We start from the raw sequence: 21,678 nt of genomic DNA, 5'->3' as shown, positions 1-21,678 counted from the left end.
ACTACTACTACTGCTGCTGCTGCTACTACTACTGCTGCTACTACTACTACGACTACTACTGCTACTACAACTGCTGCTACTACTACTGCTACTGCTGCTGCATCTACCACCACTACTACTACCAATTCCACTTAGCTAATACCAATGATAATGCGACTTGGTACAGAGCAACACCAAGAGTACCAACATGTCATAACGCTTTACCAACTGTTTCTCTTTTCACAACAATGAAGATTTAGGACATAGATATAAAACTTTTGAGATCGACCCTCTCAGGCTGTTCCCTCCTTGTTGGAGAAGTACTAAATGCGTAATTGTTGTCCATAAACACGCTGTGTGAACTTCCCGCTTGGAGTGCATCATTTCGCCTATACAACAACCCAAAGTGCATGTTTCCCTTATCGTCAATAGTGTCCACATGTTGAAATTCTTCAAATGTCAAGCCTTTGTTGATGTTCCTGTAAACCACAGAACCAGGAAGAACGCTGTTCAACTTTCATGTGATATAATTATCATGAAACATGGATGCTATATGGGAAGGTAAAATGTTACACATTATTAAACAATGCCATAATTGTATCTCATTGTTTCTGTGTATTTCAGGATCAGGCAGCTGTGTGCAGGCTGGTCTGCACTGTTCTAACTGCCTTTGTTGCCATTTCTACTATTGTTATTTCATTCTGCCAGCAATTACGCTGACAATCTATTGTCTCCTACAACCGAAATGGCCTAAATTGTCAGTTATTTGTTTTGATCTCTAAACCGTGTGATTTACGAATGCTGGTATTATATTAACTGAGTAACATTTTTTATCGTAACATGGTTTTTGTTTTTGGTGAACCTATCGTTGGTTGGCTGGTTTGGCCCTTGTCCCGTTTACAGACAGCTCACACATCACGTATTGATTGCTGCTAAGTCGAACCCAAAAGGTACCTTTCGAGGAATATGTACAGTCCTCAAACACTGCAGTTATCATTACTGAGCGTGTTCTAAGTCCAGTGATCTTGGAGGCAAACCTGGGTACTCTCCCTGTGTCAGCCAACCGATCTCGAAGACACGAAGGAGAATAATACGTGATATTTCTGGAGTGAGGTCCGCATATTTGCTATCCATTTCCCGAATCTTTTCAGTCACATGGAAGGATAGCAAAAGCCAGTAATATGAATAATTCCAGTAGCTGTTTACAATAAGGTAAAGTCTGGTATGTTGGCTTCGGCGTCTGTGTATGGTCCAATTCCATTCATATTTGTCTTTTTCCATGAGACATTCAAGACATCAAGCATTAGAAGGAACGAGCCACGTCATCATATGATTTGAAATGATGCGGTTGTGCGATCTGTGGGCGTCTACGTACAAGGTGTTGGACCTCTTTGGGGTCATTACCTAACCCATATTTAAACTGCAAGTAGGAAGTGACCGCTATTTTATCACAAACAGAAAGCCCTCTGTTTCACTTTTCAGACCAGCCGACTCCTAGGCGAAGGACACATCAGGAATACTCTTCTCAACACATGAACTCGGTGCAGCAGTCGTTTGAGAGAGCCACCCCTGACAACAACTTAACCGTGGCTTATGTGACGCGACAGTTCACTTGGCTGGCACTCATTCCTTATCGTACAAATGTACAAGACCGTCTTTTTTGAAAACTAAGTTTATTATCATCATTATTTTTCGTTGCAAGGTATACGCGAAAAAGAACCCTAAAACAACAAATACAACCAAATATGGATTTAGTTCAGGTAAACTAACACTCCATCACAGCAGTAATTTTATATCCAACCTCCTTTCTTTAGAATGTCCTATGAAGAGAAACCAAATCTGGTTTGAATTAAACATATTTTATTCACAAATGTGAAAGGGATTGGGGACAAGTTGTCCCACTTATAACTCGCTCCCTAATATTTACATACATGTACATACATTTTCAATTACATGTATATACAGAGAGAAGACACACACGTTATCACAAAACGTTTTGATTGATAAATTAAGGTTTGCACATATTTAAAAGCGTATTCATTGTGTTGAATTGCCATACCAGGACTTCCAAATACCATCGATGACAATGTGATTGGAGAGTCGTGTTTACAATGCTTTTTAAATGTAATAAAAGTATCTCTTTTTGAATGTTGTACAGTTTACACGCTAATAAGAAGTGATGTGCACACTTTTCACAAGCATTGCCAGTTACAAGGGGCAGAATCTTTCATGCTGAAACGATACAGATCATAATTTAGCTGACTAGTCATGTATCTCAGCTTCGTGTGTATAATATTAAATTTTCAAATTCAAAACGAGTAATATGATGGAGTTCCAGGTTGCTCGCACTTTTATTACGACTTGAGACTTTGTAATGAAGGTCGAGTTCTTTCAGTATAAGAAATATCATTCCACATTATTACACTTGATGGAAAAGGGGACCCATACTGAAGTCTTAACTTTGCAAGAGGTGTGATAATATTGTCAGTATTCCTAAGGTTATAAATAGATCCTGAACCCAGTCTATCTGGAGTAATATCTTTAAACTATGCAGGAGCTAAATTGTCTAAGTTTTCTTGTTTTCATCTTTCAATGAGATTTTTGATTAAACTGAAGCTGGATCTGGGCTAAGGTATACATGGCCAGATTCTTCCAACGACGAAGACAAACATATATCTGGTAATTATCGTGAGTGTGTCCACAGGGTTAAGTATTATCATGAATAATGACTGTGCCTACATCTACTTGTTACCCGCCTGAGATCTCAAGAGGATTCAAAGGTTAAACATGGCTGTAATCTACATGGGTGTTACCGTTTGGAATTAAAGTTAATACTAGGCCACAGCGTGCACGGGCGTGTTATTCAGGCAATTCGGAGATTTTACTTGGATACAATATGTATTGATGAGATGAAGAGAACAATATGTAGCAAGATGGCAGTATGAAAAGTAGGTCAGCAGGCTACGCGGCACTTGTGTCAGGTGAGACAGAGAATGCTCATATACACCCGCTGCCCTGCACGTCAGAGAAGGGGTATAAAGCTCCCATATGCCAACTCCACCTCTCAGTCGCACACCACCCTACCACACCTCCTACCAACCTACTCACCAATCCATCCAACTGGTTAACCAACCCACACCACCACACACCAACCCACTCTATCACATACCGACCCACCCTACCACACACCAACCCACACCACCACACACCAACCCACTTTACCACTCACCAACCCACATCACCACACAACAACCCATTCCACCACACACCAACCCACATTACAACACACTAATCTACTCCACCACACACCAACCAACACTATCACACACCAACCCACTTTACAACCCACTCTACCACACATCAATCCACATCACCACACACCAAACCACTACACCAAAAACCAACCCACTCTACCACACATCAACACACACCCCCAAAAAAAAAACAAAAACAACAACCCACTCTACCACACATCAACCCACACCACCACACACCAACCCACTCTATCACATACCGACCCACCCTACCACACACCAACCCACACCACCACACACCAACCCACTTTACCACTCACCAACCCACATCACCACACAACAACCCATTCCACCACACACCAACCCACATTACAACACACTAATCTACTCCACCACACACCAACCAACACTATCACACACCAACCCACTTTACAACCCACTCTACCACACATCAATCCACATCACCACACACCAAACCACTACACCAAAAACCAACCCACTCTACCACACATCAACACACCCCCCCCAAAAAAAAACAAAAACAACAACCCACTCTACCACACATCAACCCAAACTACCACACACCAAACCACTACATCACACTCCAAGCAACTCTACCACACACCAATCATTCACCACACTCCAACCCACTCCACCACACAACAACCCACACTACCACTCACCAACATACTTTAACACACACCAACCCACTCCACCACACAACAACCCACACTACCACTCACCAACATACTTTAACACACACCAACCCATTCTACCACATTCCAACCCATTCAACCACACTCCAACCCGCTCTACCACTCTCCAACCAACTGTGCCACACATCAACCAAATCCACCACTCTCCAACCCACTCTACCACACACCACCACACACCAACCAACTGCACCAAACTCCAGCCCGCTCTACCACACACCAACCCACTCCACCACGCTCCTACCCACGTGGGTTCTGTCCACGTGAGCGTATGTGAAATTCTAATTATAAAAGAACAAATTTGCATGTGTGAAATTGTTTCTGCATTTCAGGATATATATATCCCGTGTCCTTGTTTCTACAATGACCTACCCCGGACTAACACGGAGAAAGAAACAGCCTTGAAATAGACTCCCATAGAGCACTTTTTGTAACAGTTGACGTGGGATCAAGCACAAGGAATGTCACAGTGGTCTGGTTTTCTGCGCAGTTTCCTATACTTGGGCATCCACATGAATCAAACAGTTCTCCTAGATACCACGTGGCGTCAGGTTGGTGTCAACGTGACGTTACTGTCAGACGGGGAGAACCACGTGACACAAAACATGTGACATACATGTCATGCAGCGGGTCAGTCTGTATGTCACGGCGAACCAGGTAATATTGATTGTCTCCAGAGCACGATGGCACCAATTGATCGAGGTTAGGTAACCCAGGTCAGTTCCTTGGGAATTCCAGTTCTCGTGAACTGGTTCTATTCTCAGTGCTTGAGTCTTCCATACGGCTTGTGAGGGTATTGATTCTGGTGCGATCGTCTAATTGATTCTGATAAAGCCAACAGTAGCTGTTTGTTGGTTTCTTCCAACATCATCCAAGAAGAAAGCGGGCGGGCGGAAAAAAATAATCAGTTGATAAACATAATGTGTTGTGTCTTACAGTTTATAACGCACATCAAATCGCTTTGCCTCGGAAACCTTTCCACATAATGTAGAAAGATCAAGATGACCTGTAATTTATAAAATGCAAGGGTAACACTAAGTGTATTTGCTGTATCTGGCATCAATTTGAACTGCGGCGTAGAAAAGTGAGACGAGACATAGCGAATTTATTATTTCACGCCAGAATGAAAATTTAGGGCGGGGTGAGATGGAAACACGGGGGACATGGAACAGACCAATATCTGAGAGTTATCATAGGATGTATGTCACTGTCGCTGATATAGATTCGTCATCTCATCTCGGACGGAGATCTTAGTGACGTAACTAAAGCAAGTTTACTGGGCATCCAGTGATATTGATACACATAATTGCATTAGAAAGGAAACGCTCAGAGATTTATTTATCTGTGCACATGAAATAAAGAGAATGGTCCCTACTGTTAGAAATAACGTTCTCCCTGACCATCATAACCTACACATAGATTTACATTACTATCAATTTTCCATCAAATCCGATAATATTACTGATGCAAGGGACGTACTGCTAACAGGAGTCACATCCTGAGTCGGTTTTGTAGGGACTTTCATTATCATTTTCATGTTCCCTGTCATAAATGCCACCTGGTATATATATATATGTGTGTGTGTGTGTGTGTGTCTATATATATATATATAATGGTATATTGCTGAACACGTGATATATCAGCAGAGGAGGGGGAAGAGGCGATGACTCCGATGTACAACAGATGATGTCAGAAGCTGTCTCTCGGAGATGCGAATAGCCAGCTGTATCCTATGACCGACATCCGAATTAAAGTTACGTCTGTTGAATATTTATGTGCTCAAGTCAAATCGACTATATTCTTCAAATACCCTCAGAAATCTCACCCACAACCCTCCTTCCTTGAAAACAAGAGGGAACAGTGAGCAAAAACCCACCCACCTTCTCACCCACAACCCTCCTTCCTTGAAAATAAGAAGGAACAGTGAGCAAAAACCCACCCACCAAAACAACGAATCGTATTTACATGATCACGAAGTAACACGACGTCATTTGTTCGATGATGCCAGCAGGGTGAGATACTACCTACCCGCGTTATACTTATGTACCACGAAGGCATAGAGTACATAATTTTGAAGTGCCAAATTTTGATAAACCTTTCTTCAACAATACCGCAAAACACAAACAACCCACGTACAGACAACTTTGTAAAGATCGGAAAATCCTCCACGTTACAAATGATAAAACCTGGTTCACGTGATAGAGCGGTTTTACAAAGTATTGTGGACAGGATCGTTAGAGGTAGGAGCTATTGATCTCGCCACAATATGGGGAGTCCCGTCTACTTCCTCCTTTCTGTTTCATCCTGCTACCGCCGTCCTGGGCGTCAGAGCTGTACACACCGCGGGGTCTGCGCTGCTCGCTAGATTGAACAAGTGTTCATTTGGCTACCTGGATGTCCTAAACATGCTTTGTAAGTACTCCTGAAATGCTCTGTAAGAGCACATGACACGACATCCTCTGTAAGTACATATTTCTCATGCTCTGTAAGTGCAGATTTCACATGCTCTGTAAGCACACATCTGACATGCTCTGTAAGTGCACAACTGACATGCTCTGTTCGCACAAATCTGACAAGCTCTTTAAGCGCACATCTGAGCTGCTCTGTAAGTACACATCTGAGCTGCTCTGTAAGTATGCATCTGAGATGCTGTGTGAGTACAATCTGACATTCACTGTAAGGGCAAATCTGACATGCTCTGTAAGCACACATTTGACTTGCTCTGTAATCAGTCATCTGATATGCTCTGTAAACATACATCTGACATGCTCTGTAAACATACATCTGACATGCTCTGTAAACATACATCTGACATGCTCTGTAAGTACACATCTGACATACTCTGCAAGCACACATTTGACTTGCTCTGTAATCAGTCATCTGAGATGCTCTGCAAGTATACATCTCACATGTTAAGTGTACGTCTGACATGCTCTGTAAGCATACATTTGACATGCTCTGTAAGTACAAATCTAACATGCTCTGTAAGCACACATCTCACATGCTCTTTAAGTACTCAGCTGATGTGCTCTGTAAGCCCATATCTGACATGCCCTGTAAGCACATATCTGATATGCTGTTTAAATAAACATCTCTCATGCTCTGTATGTGCACGTCTGACATGCTCTGTCAGCATACATCTGAAATGCTCTGTAAGTATACATCCTACATCCTACATGTACTGTAAGTACACATCTCATATACCCTGTAAGTACACATCTGACTTGCTCTGTAAGCACACAACTGAAGGCTCTGTAAACACATATCTGACCTGCTCTGTAACCACACATATGACTTGATCTGTAAGCACACATCTGACATGCTGTGTAAGTTCACATCTCACATGCTCTGTAAGTACACATCTCACATGCACTGTAATCACACATCTCACATGCTCTGTTAGCACACATCGTACAAGCTCTAAGCTCTAAGTATGCATCTGACATGTTCTGAAAAGTACACACCTGACACGCTCTGTAAGTACACATCTCACATGATCCGTAATCACACAGCTAACATGCTCTGTAAGCCCATATCTGACATGCTCTGTAATTACACATCTGACATGCTCTGGAAGCACACATATGACATGCTCTGTAAGCACACATATGACATGGCCTGTAAGTACACATATGACATGCTCTGTAAGCACACATCTGACATGTTCTGTAAGAATACATCTGAAATGCTCTGTACGTATACCTCACAGATTCTGTAAGTACACATTTGGCATGTTGTGTAAGTACATATATGACATGCTCTGTAAGCACACATCTGACATGTTCTTTAAGTACACATGTAACATGTTCTGTAAGTACACATACAACATACTCTGTAAGTTCACATCTGACATGCCCTGTTTCTGGTCACACCTGAAATGCTTTGCAACTACACCATATATGTACATCAAATTCTATATGTTCTGGTAGTACTCAACACCTGACATAATGTAAGTGCACAATATCTAACACGTAAATTTAAATGCCCTTCCGACACAAACATACGCTGTTTAGTTTGTCGATAACCTTTATGCAATACCTTACATAGATACTGCGTAACTTCGTCTGTATGAAGGTGTTGTGTATACAAAGGTGTTTTGCTAATGTGATTCATGAAGTGTGAATGTTGCCAACGTCTTGTGATTCATGTGTTGTTGAGTGGTATGTTCCAAGATGGGGACCAGGTTACTGCATTATAGCTGGCGGTCAGGGATGGCGTATTATATGTGATGAATATAAATGTAGATCCTTACCACTAAGGGCTTACGTCAACTCATTATGTCATTTCTGTTTGGTGTCCCAGGTAAGTGTATTTAGGCAGACATTTAAACAGTTTCGAAAAGGAATATATATACACACAGAATGCTCTGCACAAAAGCATATTCACAACGGGTGAAACGTGCATACATTATTATTAAGTGGATTCACGTATAGCCTGGTTTAAGTAAATTAGCAAAGGCACACACACACACACACGCACACACACACACACACACACACACACACACACACACATGCATCAAAAGGGGATGGGAAGGTTTGATTATTCATAACCGTGTATATGGAACAGTGTTGTATGTAAACATCCTACTAAATGGATTTGAAAGGTTTAAGCAGAGGTGTATATCATCGAAAGACACCATGCACAGAGAGTATCTGGTGGTTAGAGAAATATACATATAAATGTTTGAGAGTAACTAAACAAGGAAAGAACCCACACAGAATCATGGCATAGATGTGTGTAAAACTTCATACGTGATCGGCGGGTCGCACGTCGATTAGAGGGTCAATATACATGATAACGGTTTTATACAATAACATTCAGTGGTGAATGCTCATTGAATATTCTATCTTACACGCAAGGATCTATAATCATTAAACGACATGCACCATTTTATACAATATTTTTCGTCATGTGATATGGAAGTGCTTCAAATATTTGAGAAACTGGTCTTCATATGCATGGTCGGATTACGTGAGAAGAAAACTCAGAAAGTCATGTATGGTAAAGTATAACCAGACTGACAGTGCATATTTGACATATGCCTTTATGCTTGATTGCACTAATGTACTTCTTCTAAAAGGGGCGCGGTCGTCTGATTCGCAGCAGTTTATTTTGCAGAATTGGGTCACTCGTGTCCTTAACTCGTGAGTTCGAATCCCATCTTCGTTCTGCTTAAGCCAAGGTGTGTCAGCACCCTACCCGTGGGTTTGGCCAAAGAGTTAAATGTAAGTCACATGAACGACACGGCGCTTGCTTCACCGTCAACTGACACACCTTGATATAACTGAAATACTGTTGAAACCGGTGTACGAGTACAGTGATGGCCACCTCAAACGCTCCCGAATTGAGGTACTAGATGTTGTTTACCATGATGTATATATAGTGATCTATCTGCCCTCTACAGTCCCGGTGTCCGGTTGCATCTGCTTGTTGGGACTATCTTGTCTTGTCAGCCCTTCCGCCTTGGCGTTTTACTCCGGCGCGGAGAGATGTTCACGTGGGCATGTGACCTGCAAGTGTGGTCAGCAAAGGGAGAGAATTCGGATATCAGTCAGAAGGTAATAATACCTCTTATAACATGACTAGCAGATATCAGTATGGTACAATGGCGTTCCTATTCGTATGCTGGATTTTGTTCGGCAACACAGCGCAAATGATCGGGTCTAGAGCAGTCAGACCAGTAGTTGAACACCAACTGGACTGACGTATATATCAATGTTCTTTCGATAAAGAGCTTCCTGCAGCTGGATATGAATACGACTTTTTTCTACGTCCTAGTTTAAACAATCTTATTGATACCCAAAAATTGCAGACCTAATTCATACTTACTTGACACGATACAAGAAGCTGTATCGAAACGTCGCTTCACCCGACTAAAGAACTTTGCTCTTATCTGATTCACCAACTTCTAAAAAGCTTAAGGAAGTTAATAGCAGAAACGCGTGAAGCTTTCATGCCTTGTAAATAACAAAGCTTCCATGTCTTGTAAATAACAAAGCTTTCATGTCTTGTAAATAACAAAGCTGGTGAAATGTAACTTGTAAATGCCACATAGCTGGAATATTGCAGACTGCGGCCTTAAACAACAAACAAAAGAAAAATGTAAATGCTTCACCTACGTCAGCATTGAAGACATTGAATCGACACTGATTCCAACTGTACAAGCGTACACAGTTGCTAATCACTTGCATGATATACTTTTATCTGGCGCCTGTATTCATATATGGAATTTGAAGCCCTACAGTCTAACCTTTCTTCACTGGTACAGCAAGTTCTTTGCTGCTGGTTGTCATCATGTTGTTGTTGCTGCTGATTGTCATCATGTTGTTGTTGCTGCTGATTGTCATCATGTTGTTGTTGCTGCTGCTGCTGACGCTAATAAAGATAGTGATGGTCGTAAAGTAGTTGTTCATGCTGCTAGTTGTAGTGATGATGATGATGATGATGATGATGATAGTGGTGGTCGTAAAGTAGTTGTTCATGCTAGATGCCGATGGTGAAGTTGCTGTTGTTGATGATGATGATGTCGACTCAGGTGTAGCCTCTTTGATGGATACGAATCCTACTGTGACTACTGTACGCCCCGCCGGAAGCTAAAGCGGATACTGTGCCCTCGATATCGCTATTGCTCCACGTGCAACAGTGAGGGGTGTGTCACCTGTCCCCCAAACAAGTATGGTCCGCGATGCACTGAAGGTGGGTGTGGCTGTCCAAATGTAGTTGTCTGCAATGACAGACAGATCCTCTTCGTGAATCTAAGATGCCAAGGGTTTCTATTGGGTCACCTATACATTTTTGATTTTCACCTCTATCTGTAACAATGGAAAAAGGAAATCAAAACAGAGTTTTTAACTGATTATGTAACTACATATATGTATGGTTTAAATTTAAATCACTTGGTAGAAGATATCAATATGATTTAAAACAAAGATCGAATCGATTTTCTTCGGAAATACAACTGAAATAATATAGATGAAGAAAGGTTAAGCAAGGATAGAAGAACCTTTTGTCACATATGGGCACATATGTCTATGGTTGAGCGGAGAATTAGGATAAAAAAATTCACTCGTTTGTCTGGTTTTATTTGTATGCAGCGATAAACTGATTTGCTCGCTCACTAGATTATCCAAAGATGGCGTATGAACTGAGTATGGTTTTACGCCGATGTTAGCAATATTCCAGTATTATCACGACGGTACACACCAGAAATGGGCTTCACGTATTGTACCCCTGTACATGGAATCGAACCCGGGTCTTCGGCGTAAGGAGTGAACGCTTTAACCACTAGGCTACCCCTGCGTATTTATAAAAACGAAAACAAATGTATACTGCTGTAGACATATCCTTGTTTGTTATAAATGTGATGTGATAGTTATAGCCTGTAAGTTCATTATTTCGTCATCTGACACATGTTCAGTATGTGTGGTGCTCCTTCCATCCTTTGTGTCTTCAGACTGCAGTTCACGATGCTTCAACGGAGGAACCTGTATCAACAACCAGTGCCGATGTCCTGATGGCTTCACTGGGGATCGATGTCAAACAGGTACTGCTGACTAGAAAGTCAGAATCGTACAATTAAGTCTGCTTCGATAACATTTATCTCTCTTGGGCAGGGTTCTGTGTGTTATATACTGTGAAATGAAGGCCTATGCTCCAGTTGGTTTCCAAAACTATGAGCTTAAGTGTGCTGTCTTATCCGAGCTCGCACATGCCACATAACCTTCACGTGTTCAAGAGTGTCCTGGTGTTCAAACACTGTCGCTCCGCGAAGGTCCGGGTTAGAATATTGGTGTTCAGTGAGCCATGCTTGTGGTAAGAGGCACCTGACGAGATCGCCAGGATCGCTGACTCGGTTGATTCATCGCGCAGATCGATGTCCATGCTGTAGATCACTGGATCGTCTGGTCCAGACTCGAATATTTACAGGCCGCCTACATATAGCTGGAATATTGCTGGAATGTTGCGCAAACCTAAACTCTCTGTTGCGCCCATGGGTAGTGTTATCCACACCTCATAGTGTGCACGTCTAAATACCCTATAGTTAAAGGTCTTTAATAAAAATGTCTTCGTGCAGCCCAGCGTCCATATCTCTTTCCGAAGATCTTCATATTGCCTCATATGATTATTTATCCATGTTCCCTACCAAGATCATCTGTTCATATTTTTTCATATCTGTTGCCGTGGTTATACCTGCCCATCTCGCTACAGGTACGGAATGCCGCATTGTCACGAAGCCCGCTCACGGTGATGTTAAAGTGTTGGGGATGATAGCAACGTACACCTGTTCCCATGGTTACTCCCTAGTGGGTCAGCATATCCTGCAGTGTAGGCCGAACGGCACGTGGTCATCGGAGTCTCCATATTGTGGTAGGTACCATTACATGTAACCTACGTACGTGACAGACGTGACGATAGACTCAATGGAAGGGTACATACGTCACAAACGTCAAGACGGATTGTGAAATACGTCACATGTCATGACAGACTCTTTTGTAGGTAACATACATTATACGTCATGATTTACTCATCATAGGTTACATTTGTCACACACGGTATGACGGATTCTGCGGAGGGCTACATACGTCACACATGTCCCAGAGGGCTCTGTCATACGTAACGTCATCACACACCGTATGGCAAACAATGGGAGAGGTGGCTTACGTTTAATGCATCCTGATATCACCTCTAACAAATACCTACGTCACACACGTTGACGAACTATATGGTAGGATAGATACGTCACACGCGTAATGACGGACACTATCGTACGTTACATACGTCACACACCTTGTGACGGACTCTGTAGTAGGCTACATACGTCACGCACGTAATGACGGACTCTGCAGTAGGCTGTATTCGTCACACAGGAAATGCGGACTCTGTAGTAGGCGACATACGCCACACACGTAATGACACGTAATGACGGACTCTGCAGTAGGCTACATACGTCACACACGTAATGGCGGACTCTTTAGTAGGTTACATACGTCACTCACATCGTCATGGATGCTTGTTTCTGAACTCCATTGAATGCCGGATATTCAATAGTCACGTGGCCACATTAATGGTTACGTTAGACCAGAAAGACAGGACATATCTATGTTGATCATTGCAATATGTGAGTCAAGGAGAACTAGTTTACGTTGCGGTAATGACAATATTGGTGGAAACGGCCTCAATAACTGTCTTTGTGTTCCACTAGAACTCTGTCCGGGTGTATTGCATTATTTCATTGCAGAGCCAATCTGCAGGCACCCCAATGTCAGTGACCACATGTACTTTGACAGGGAAAGACTGGACCAAGATGAAGGTGAGATGTTTTCACTACCTAGAGGCATGTTATTATGAGGTATTACGAATGTGTTTCCAAGGAATCAAATATTCTCGAATGACCTTAGCCAGAACATTCATCACGCAGAAAACGTCAGTAGCTTTCCTCAGTCTGAATTGTCTCGGGGTGCTGTTGTAATGGTGCACCGGTCTGGGTAGATTACAATTGCAGACGAACCAGGGATTAGTACTCATGACCAGAGTATCCTGGCACTGTTAAGGGACGTAACTCTGTCCTGTCTGGACACTGCATGAAATACCGCATTTCCGTGTGTTATTTTTCTTTAGGATAAGGTTTGGAATAGTTGGATACCATTTCTACAGACATCTATGGGAATTCGCAAAGAACATAACACTAACTCTGTGTAGCGGCTATCGTTACTTAACCTGAAACAGCGATTGCGCTCCTGTGGTTAGCATTGCAAGTTTAGAGAATCTAAACTACCAATGTCCTCTCATGCCTTCGTGATCATGTATGCGACGAAACACGCGTTTACAGGAGGATGAGTACTTGAAGTGAGACACTGTTACTTACAGTTTGTAAACGTGAATGAAATCAGCTCGAAACGCACGTGACAACCCCATTGTTTAACACCAACACCCTTGGCACCAAAGCGAAACAATGTCTTTATTACAAAACAAAATATATACATTTTGTTTTCAGCGCCCTTCACCGCTTTGGCCAAGGTGAGGGTCAAATGTGACGACGGCTACAGGGTGGTGGGGGCACGATCCATCTACTGCAACCTCGACGGCAAATGGTCCTCTATGCCCAAGTGTGGTATGTATTTTCTACGGTTTACACAACTGGTTGAAATGACACAAAAAGAAGCATCCTCAATTGACGTCTTTTTTCCAGGTTTAATTCTTCCAAATTGGACTTTGGTTCCATTCAGTACAAGACACCATTCACAATGCCACAACGCTAAAGCATCATCCACGTTTAACAAAACTGATAGGTGTTGGCATTTCGTGTTTCAGAAGAGCGTAAGACCTGCACACCTCCCAGTCTTGTAGCCAATGGCATCCATCAAACGTTTGAGGAGGTCCGCGATGACAGGTACTACGAAGGGACGGAGGTCATCTACGAGTGTAACCCTGGCTACGTGCTGAAGGGACACTACTCGCTGGTCTGCCAGGAGGATGGGACGTGGAATCACCAGACTCCCAGGTAACACATTCCAGAAGTGTGAATGATAAACGTCCGTATATTTCACAACTGTTTGTGTTCAAGTTAGGTCTGTGGAGGGCTAAGACTCGCCGGGACCGGGTTTGTGTCCCGACGTAAGATGAAGTCCATTGCTTTATTAACCACGATGTTATTGCTGTAATGTGGCCGAAAACAACATAAATACACATTCACATTCTATTCTAGTCTGTATACCTTCCTTTCGCCTTGGACAATATCACTGAATGTAAGAAGACGAGAAAGAAAAGCATCACTACTCCAAATTATAACGGGACGCTTTCCAAAGCAGTGTAGCCTTTTCTGCAACTCCACAGTATACGAGTGGTTCAAGCGTTTGCTGAATCCGGGTTCAGCTGTGCATGTTGATACAATGTGTGAAGCGCCATACTAGTGCCACGGTCGTAGCTGGAATACTGATAGAGTGGCATAAACCCCTACACACTCTCTGACACGTTGTCGTCGTTGTGAAATGTTGCGGATGTGGCGTTAGATTTTAACTCACACAGACATTGTTGGGTTATTTGAAACATGGCGTAAAACAATATTTTCTTTGTCTGGCTCGATTTGAGGCCTTCTACATGCTGTGTTGTTGATTCATGCGTTGTTCTGTGGTGATGGAATAAACACGGCATTAACTCTTCATTACATACATATTTCAATTGGTAACCCAAGCTGCTCCCCACAGGTGTGAAGAGGTGGGGCAATTACCCAAGGTCACGTGTCCTCCTCTGAAAGCGCTTGGTAACGGATCCCTGACACGAGGGCAAGAATCCCCGACTGACAAGAACGTGCCCGGAGTCAGGTGAGCTTCGGAACCCGCAGTGCTCAATTCTATAGACTATGTATATTTCCTTTTGTCATTTAACATTGTTGTGAATTTAACATTGTTGTGAATTTAACATTGATGTGAATGATTGTTATAATTTCTGACAGAGACAATTAAATTTTCAATAGCACTCACTTTTTCCTGATAGTCTAAGAATTCTGCAGTTAGATGATTAAAATAACAACACACTATAGTTGTTCTGGGGCTGTAAACAAAATGTTTGTAGTTATCAAGATGAAACTTACCCTATGCGTAAAAGGACCAAACTCCATAGTACATCCTTGTCCACCGCCATATTCATTTATCCAGGCAGAACCGATGGTACTGAGGCAACAGCGACTGATACCAGACTCTCTTTGGGTTGGAGCGTGTCCTCCTCTGACATTCTGATATATATGCGAGTATATTATATATATGTATCAACTGCATGGCCTTTGTCCCATAGGGTCGTGTACGAGTGTGATGAGGGGTTTGTTCTGCATCCCAACATACCTGAGCGTTATTGCCACATCGACGGAACGTGGTATCCGCTGATACAGCCCAACTGCGTCTCAGGTAAATCATGCAAAAATAGCAATTTGCATTGAACTCGATAATTGAACAGATAATAAGCATTAAAGTCAGCTCCCCAAACTCACAAAGTAGAATGACGCTAGCAACGTGTGAAGGGGATAGGAGGTGACCATATAGGAAGGGTTGTCAGGCTCGGGCACTTGTTTCACGACGGCGTTCCACGGCTGCGTGTGTCGTTGATCATGTACACTTATCAGAGGGGTACACAAAGTACGCAATCTAGACTACCAGTTGTCCGACTTTCATTTTTGTGAGCAGGCTAGGCGGCTGACTTTGTGTGCTGGCGATTAGGTGCCTGACTCTGAGGGTGCGGGTTCGAATCCCGGATGGGACTCAACCGGAAAAGTACTAGAATTTGTACTTTACTAAGAAAGTGAAATCCCAAGTATGACATAAGTTGCATTTGACCACTTTCTAAATGGCATCGTGTAATCATACCCTGAAACATCGTTTTCGTCATGTTACACAAGTTGACACACATGAATCGCCTCCCCTCTCATCCCAACTCCTTCCCTTTATGCGTAGCACTTTGTGTCATTCAAGGCTGTGTACATGTGTGTTACCTGTCTGTTTGCAGTGGTCACCTGTCCCGATCCGGGCAAACCAAGGAAAGGGAGACGATGTTTTGGCAACGGATGGTAAGTCGCTGCTAAGCAAATACCGTCGCCTTTCAGGCTTTTAAGATGTATAGGGTATGTTCACATTTGTAAACGGCATTGGCGATGTTGCTACCAGATCACTCAAGTGCACAGTTGGGACAATATTAAATATGTTAATGTCTGTTTCCTTGCATGTTTTGTAAGATGATACGTACGAGACGTAACATATCAATAATTACTGTCATTCGTTACTAGCTCTCGCAACTCCACGTGCCCGTCAACATCCCGTGTGACTGTTGGGAACGAGACTGTGTTCCTGCCAGAGGGTATCTATGGGGAGGGCGTACGCGTCCACTACAAGTGTAACCAAGCCTACAACATGATTGGGCCCAAGTTTAGACGTTGCCAGGAGGACGGTACTTGGACAGCCAACTTGCCCCACTGTATTCCAGGTATTGGTCATTGTAAGATATATAATATAGCTTTAATACGATTAACTATAAACAGAATTCACTCCACCACATGGCGCATCCATGCAAATGCTGGATCAAAGAAACGGTTTGCCTGGGAGCCAGATGTGGCTTTTGATGTGTAGCGTGAGATATTTTTAAAAATCTTATTTTTTAAAAATATATCAAGACATTAATTACTGTTTCATCATTATTGCCTTAACAGACACTAGAATGGTGTCTTGATTTATGGATCAAATGGTTTACTCTCCCAAGAAAAGAAACGCATTGCTGACTTCAAAGTGAGATGTAATTCCGAGCCAGTGCAGGGAAATTTCAAAGTGTGAAAACTGTCTGTCAACATGTATAGTTTATGAAACGTCCAATAAGAGAAGGTGTCCGTTCCAAGTGAGGCGTTGTGTTCAATATATGTAATGACCACTATTAACCCCCAAACCTGCTCTGCGCCGTCTCATCATGGCCGAAATAAGTCTTCGATTTCATACTTGTGGAGTTCTGGCCCATTTCCCTCGCAAGTTGACGTTCACGCACGAGGTAGGCCGAGCATACCAAAACATAAGTCTCATTAACCTATTCAGACACTGACCTTCTTTTCGGCCGATCCGAATTTTCTCGTGTGAAAGTGTAAATCGACACTTCAAACAATTCTAGTTAAACTGAATTTCAATTCCTTGTTTCATAAGAAAATGATATTTATAAATGAGTTGTAATTATAAAGTTTAACAACGCCGTCTTTCTATACTTTATGTCGAGATTCAGGCAGCATACCTAAACTATGGAATCACAGACTGAACCTGTTTGGTGAGATCGTAACATGATTCACAATGCATCGGGCTCACTGGTTAAATCTGTCATGTAGTTTTTGCGCTTATTCAGCGTAGCTCTGTAATGCATAATGAGGTTGATGTAATACCAGTTCCGTCAGACACCGCCAAACGTTTCTAGCTGCAGAGCCTCGTTTTGAGATTTCCACGATTTCCAGGTTTCCGTTTGTCAGAGCTCGCTGTACGACTGAGCACGCTGTAGGACGTGTTTGCTAGAAATAGAAGGAGCTTAGTGTTGCAATATACAACTGCGTAGACTTATCAAATCATACTGATTAATATTTATGCATCCAGTTAAATTACAGGGTCTAAAGATTCTGGATTGGTTATCGTTCCATGTACACAAAACGGCAGTGTAACGGCGAAATGTACTTTGATTTTGATAACTATTTAAAATTTTATAGATATCAGTTTCACCACCATGCATTTCTTGTCTGGAAGACTACAAGAAGCATAAAAATCCATTCTCTGTCAGAGTGCGGCAAACCGACAAAAGGCACTGTTGCCCTCATCTCAGGGGGCACCGAGTCAAAGAGCCAAGATTGGCCCTGGCATGTTGTGGTGAAGAAGAAGACGTCCAGCAAGGAATGGCGACACGTGTGTGGAGGGTGTCTCCTTGGAGACTCCTGGGTCGTCACCGCCGCTCACTGCGTCACGGTGGAGAAGACTACTGACCCGCTTCCCTGTTCGGACATTGTGGTGGATTTTGGAGTGTCACACGTCAACGAATCAATGAGAGATGAGCCTATTCAAAGCAGGGGGGTAAGAGGGAGAATGGGTGGGTAAGTGAGTGAGTGAGTGAGTGAGTGAGTTTTCAGTAATGTTCCGTTGAGATATCAACGCGACTGCTTGACGTGGTAGGAAAGCAGACGTTGGTTTGACCACAGAGAATGTAAGAGAATTGGTGTTGTGAATCTAAAGTAGAATCAGGGCTGATCTGGAATTCGAACACAGATTCCCAGTCAGAATTACAGAAACTGGTTCAATTCCTAGAATCCCGGCGCCTGTCTGCGCGAAGGGATAGAACATGAACAAGACAACTGAACTATTCAGTCAATTGACAAGATCGTGAGATGATGTCACGATTTGGCTTCTATTGTTGAATGATCGATATTCTGCCAGTCAAAAATCTTTGTTAGGGCGGCTGACAGCAATATAACAGGAAGTCAGTGACTTTCACTCATTTTGATTCTGTTGGCGACGGGGTAGTCAAGCAGTGAAAGTGTTAGTTCGTCCCGCCGAAGACCCCTTCTTGATTGGATGATTTAACTTGATGGGACACTAGTGACAATGGCTAGACATTTGAACTTATGCATTGCACTTGTGTCAACGCAGTACTAATGTTTTAGTTACCGCAAACACATCATTGCGTTTCCTCTCCAGATTACCAAAATCTACGTAAATGGCAATTACAATGCAAGGACATACGACTCCGACATAGCCCTTTTGAAACTGAAGAAATCTGTGACTGTAAACGCTCGAGTTCAGCCTGCCTGTCTTTCCAAAGAGCGGAGTTCTCGAGGCAACCACACCAATCGCTCTGATCAAATTCTGCCCCGCTACGTCGTGACCGGATTCGGCAAGGTGGCAAACACCGAGTACTCGCAGACGTTGCGCTCAGCTGATCTCCGGGTCGAACCAGACAACAAGCACTGTGAGAGAGTTCTGAGCAAAGACGGAGGTAACACTACTAATGCAAACATTTCATTACCTTTGCATTTCCTAAGGGGCAGATCATTTATGATAAGGGTGTGGATGAGTGTTTGATAATTGTATTATGCGGCGTACTAGAGGCCATTGCTGAAAAGTAAGTTGGGGCTGTCGCATCCTCTTTGGCGTCATCGTCTATGACAACGTATCATTTTATGTTGCAGTGAACAACAGCGTCACAAGGAATATGCTCTGTGCCGATAACGTGGCTGAGAATAAACACCCCTGTGCAGGGGACTCCGGAGGGCCGCTGGTTAGACAGAGCAGATATGGACGTAAGTCATGTTTACAAATCATTAAGACACAGTCGTGAAGATCCAGGCTAACATTTGTGATTTGGCGAGTAACCTTTATCCAATCCTATCTTGGCGAACGAAGCCAGAATGTCATCATAGGAGACAATCTTGTTGAGCCAAACTTACATGTGGAGTATCACAAGGATCGGTTCTGGTTCCTTTACTATTTGTGATATATACCCATCAACTTGGCGAATCATATAACAGCATGCACGACTTCGGTCGCCAATCATAAGCTGATGATACCCAAAACTACAACGTAGTACGTGGGGTTGTTGCGCAACCCCACTTTCGCTACAGTTTGCCTGTGGTCGAAGTGAACAGCTAACCCCTTACACACCACCCAAACGACTGCGATCTGAATGCAAATTTCTTATTGAAAACTCCCTCTTATGGACTGGCCTCTTTTGGAAAACGTTCTGTCAGTGCTCTGCCCCTCGCTTTAAAAGGGTTTCTATCTTTTGCTACGTTCAAACACATCGTAAAACGCATTTCTTTTCACTGCACTGCTGTCTCTAATGAAACATTATTTTTTGTCACCCACATAGAGATTGGATGTAGGGCTATATATATTTTCGTTATTACTATTATTGGATGGTCAGGCGATCTGACTGCGTGGACACATGTCGTCTTATCGTCATCATATAGATGGAAGTTGATGCTGTTTACTGGGGTTGTCTGGCCCATTATATACAGGACAGCAAAAGACAGACAGACAGATACACACATACACACAGATACAGACACTGACACACACGCACACACACAGACAGACACGCACACACAGAGACACTGTCACGCGCGCATGCACACACAGACACAGACAGACAGACAGACAGACACACACACACACATGGACCTCCCAGATTTATTACTTTGTGCCGCTGTTAACAGTATCTCGGCTACATAGCGGCGTTAGTCTCTTTACATTTCACTAAATTTATTGCTAGCCAACCCGATGGTCTGGCGAAAATTTTAGATTACCTATTCCACACATCTGTGTAAAGTCACCATATCTTAAAACATTATTCAAATTGAGTGTGACATTTAGAGTTGACAATTACTGTTTAAACCCTGAACAATCATATCACAAACTGTAAGCACTACGTTGACATTAAGTCTGGTCTGGTTAATTCCATTTTGGGTGGGAACGTTTTAACAGCCCTGATTGATGTCTGGCTGGGGTTCAGGCGTCTGTCATGCACAGATTAATGTCTGGTGTTTCAGAGAGACGCTGGTACATCGAGAGTATCGTCAGCTGGTCGTCTGAACGCCTGTGCCAGGGTCTTGTAGGCTAAACAGTATTAAACCAAACTATCTGATGTTTCAGTGAGACGTTGGTACCTGGAGGGCATCGTCAGCTGGTCGTCTGAACGCCCGTGTCAAGGACCTGTACCCTACAGCGTCTTCACCAGAGTGGATATGTTCTTGGACTGGATTGAAGAGAAGACATCGCCTGACCTGTCCTACTACTGAACCAACGAACATACCCTCACACCAGCATGTCCTGTCCACTACCATCCTCTGGGTTCAAGGGCAGACTGCATGTCACCTTCATGATGATTATCTTGTCTAAGTCATTATGTTTCTTGCAGGATAGGGCTTCTACATATGCCAGTATAACCGATGACCTTACACTTAATACATGTATGTTACTTCAGTGAGTGTGTCTTAAGGATTAATGAAACATATACGATGCGAGTGTTGAATACACGTGAAGAGACTGTCTTATTAACCACTCTATATTTAGGCACCCATGGGTGAACGTGAAGTGTCTAACTGTACACAATTCATCATTTTATACTGACCATGCAATTCTTCAGTTCTAATTTATATAATAAAATGCGCGTATTTACATTGTGTCTTGTGTATGTTTCTGTCTTTACAGTGATACATCTTGTTACATGTATTT

General features: G+C 42.8%; 1 protein-coding gene across 2 annotated transcripts; it reads left to right on the top strand.

Annotated features, from left to right (window-relative positions):
* Positions 1–2,755: 2,755 nt before the first annotated feature.
* On the top strand, positions 2,756–21,623 carry LOC137295643 (clotting factor C-like). Of its 2 annotated transcripts, none has more exons than XM_067827103.1 (18): positions 2,756–2,960; positions 4,279–4,603; positions 5,593–6,358; positions 9,354–9,507; positions 10,485–10,645; positions 11,403–11,492; positions 12,158–12,316; positions 13,188–13,259; positions 13,944–14,060; positions 14,261–14,450; positions 15,154–15,270; positions 15,740–15,849; positions 16,445–16,505; positions 16,722–16,918; positions 18,236–18,522; positions 19,144–19,441; positions 19,635–19,745; positions 21,097–21,623. In XM_067827103.1, exons 3-18 carry the CDS (start codon positions 6,352–6,354, stop codon positions 21,240–21,242), a joined length of 2,277 nt encoding a protein of 758 aa, XP_067683204.1. In that variant the 5' UTR covers positions 2,756–2,960; positions 4,279–4,603; positions 5,593–6,351; the 3' UTR covers positions 21,243–21,623. The 2 variants fall into 2 exon arrangements, with proteins under 2 accessions (XP_067683204.1, XP_067683205.1); XM_067827104.1 differs by having other exon boundaries at positions 2,794–2,960; positions 5,590–6,358.
* Positions 21,624–21,678: the final 55 nt, after the last annotated feature.

The sequence above is a fragment of the Haliotis asinina genome, chromosome 9, assembly GCF_037392515.1.
Source record: "Haliotis asinina isolate JCU_RB_2024 chromosome 9, JCU_Hal_asi_v2, whole genome shotgun sequence".
Lineage (NCBI taxonomy): Eukaryota > Metazoa > Mollusca > Gastropoda > Lepetellida > Haliotidae > Haliotis > Haliotis asinina.
The sequence above is the reverse complement of the archived record's forward strand: the minus strand, read 5'-3'. Positions and strand labels throughout refer to the sequence as shown.

Coding starts and splice junctions, on each gene's coding strand:
- LOC137295643 (XM_067827103.1), top strand. Junction 16,506..16,721: donor CGATGTTTTGGCAACGGATG/GTAAGTCGCTGC, acceptor ATTCGTTACTAG/CTCTCGCAACTCCACGTGCC. Junction 19,746..21,096: donor TAGACAGAGCAGATATGGAC/GTAAGTCATGTT, acceptor CTGATGTTTCAG/TGAGACGTTGGTACCTGGAG.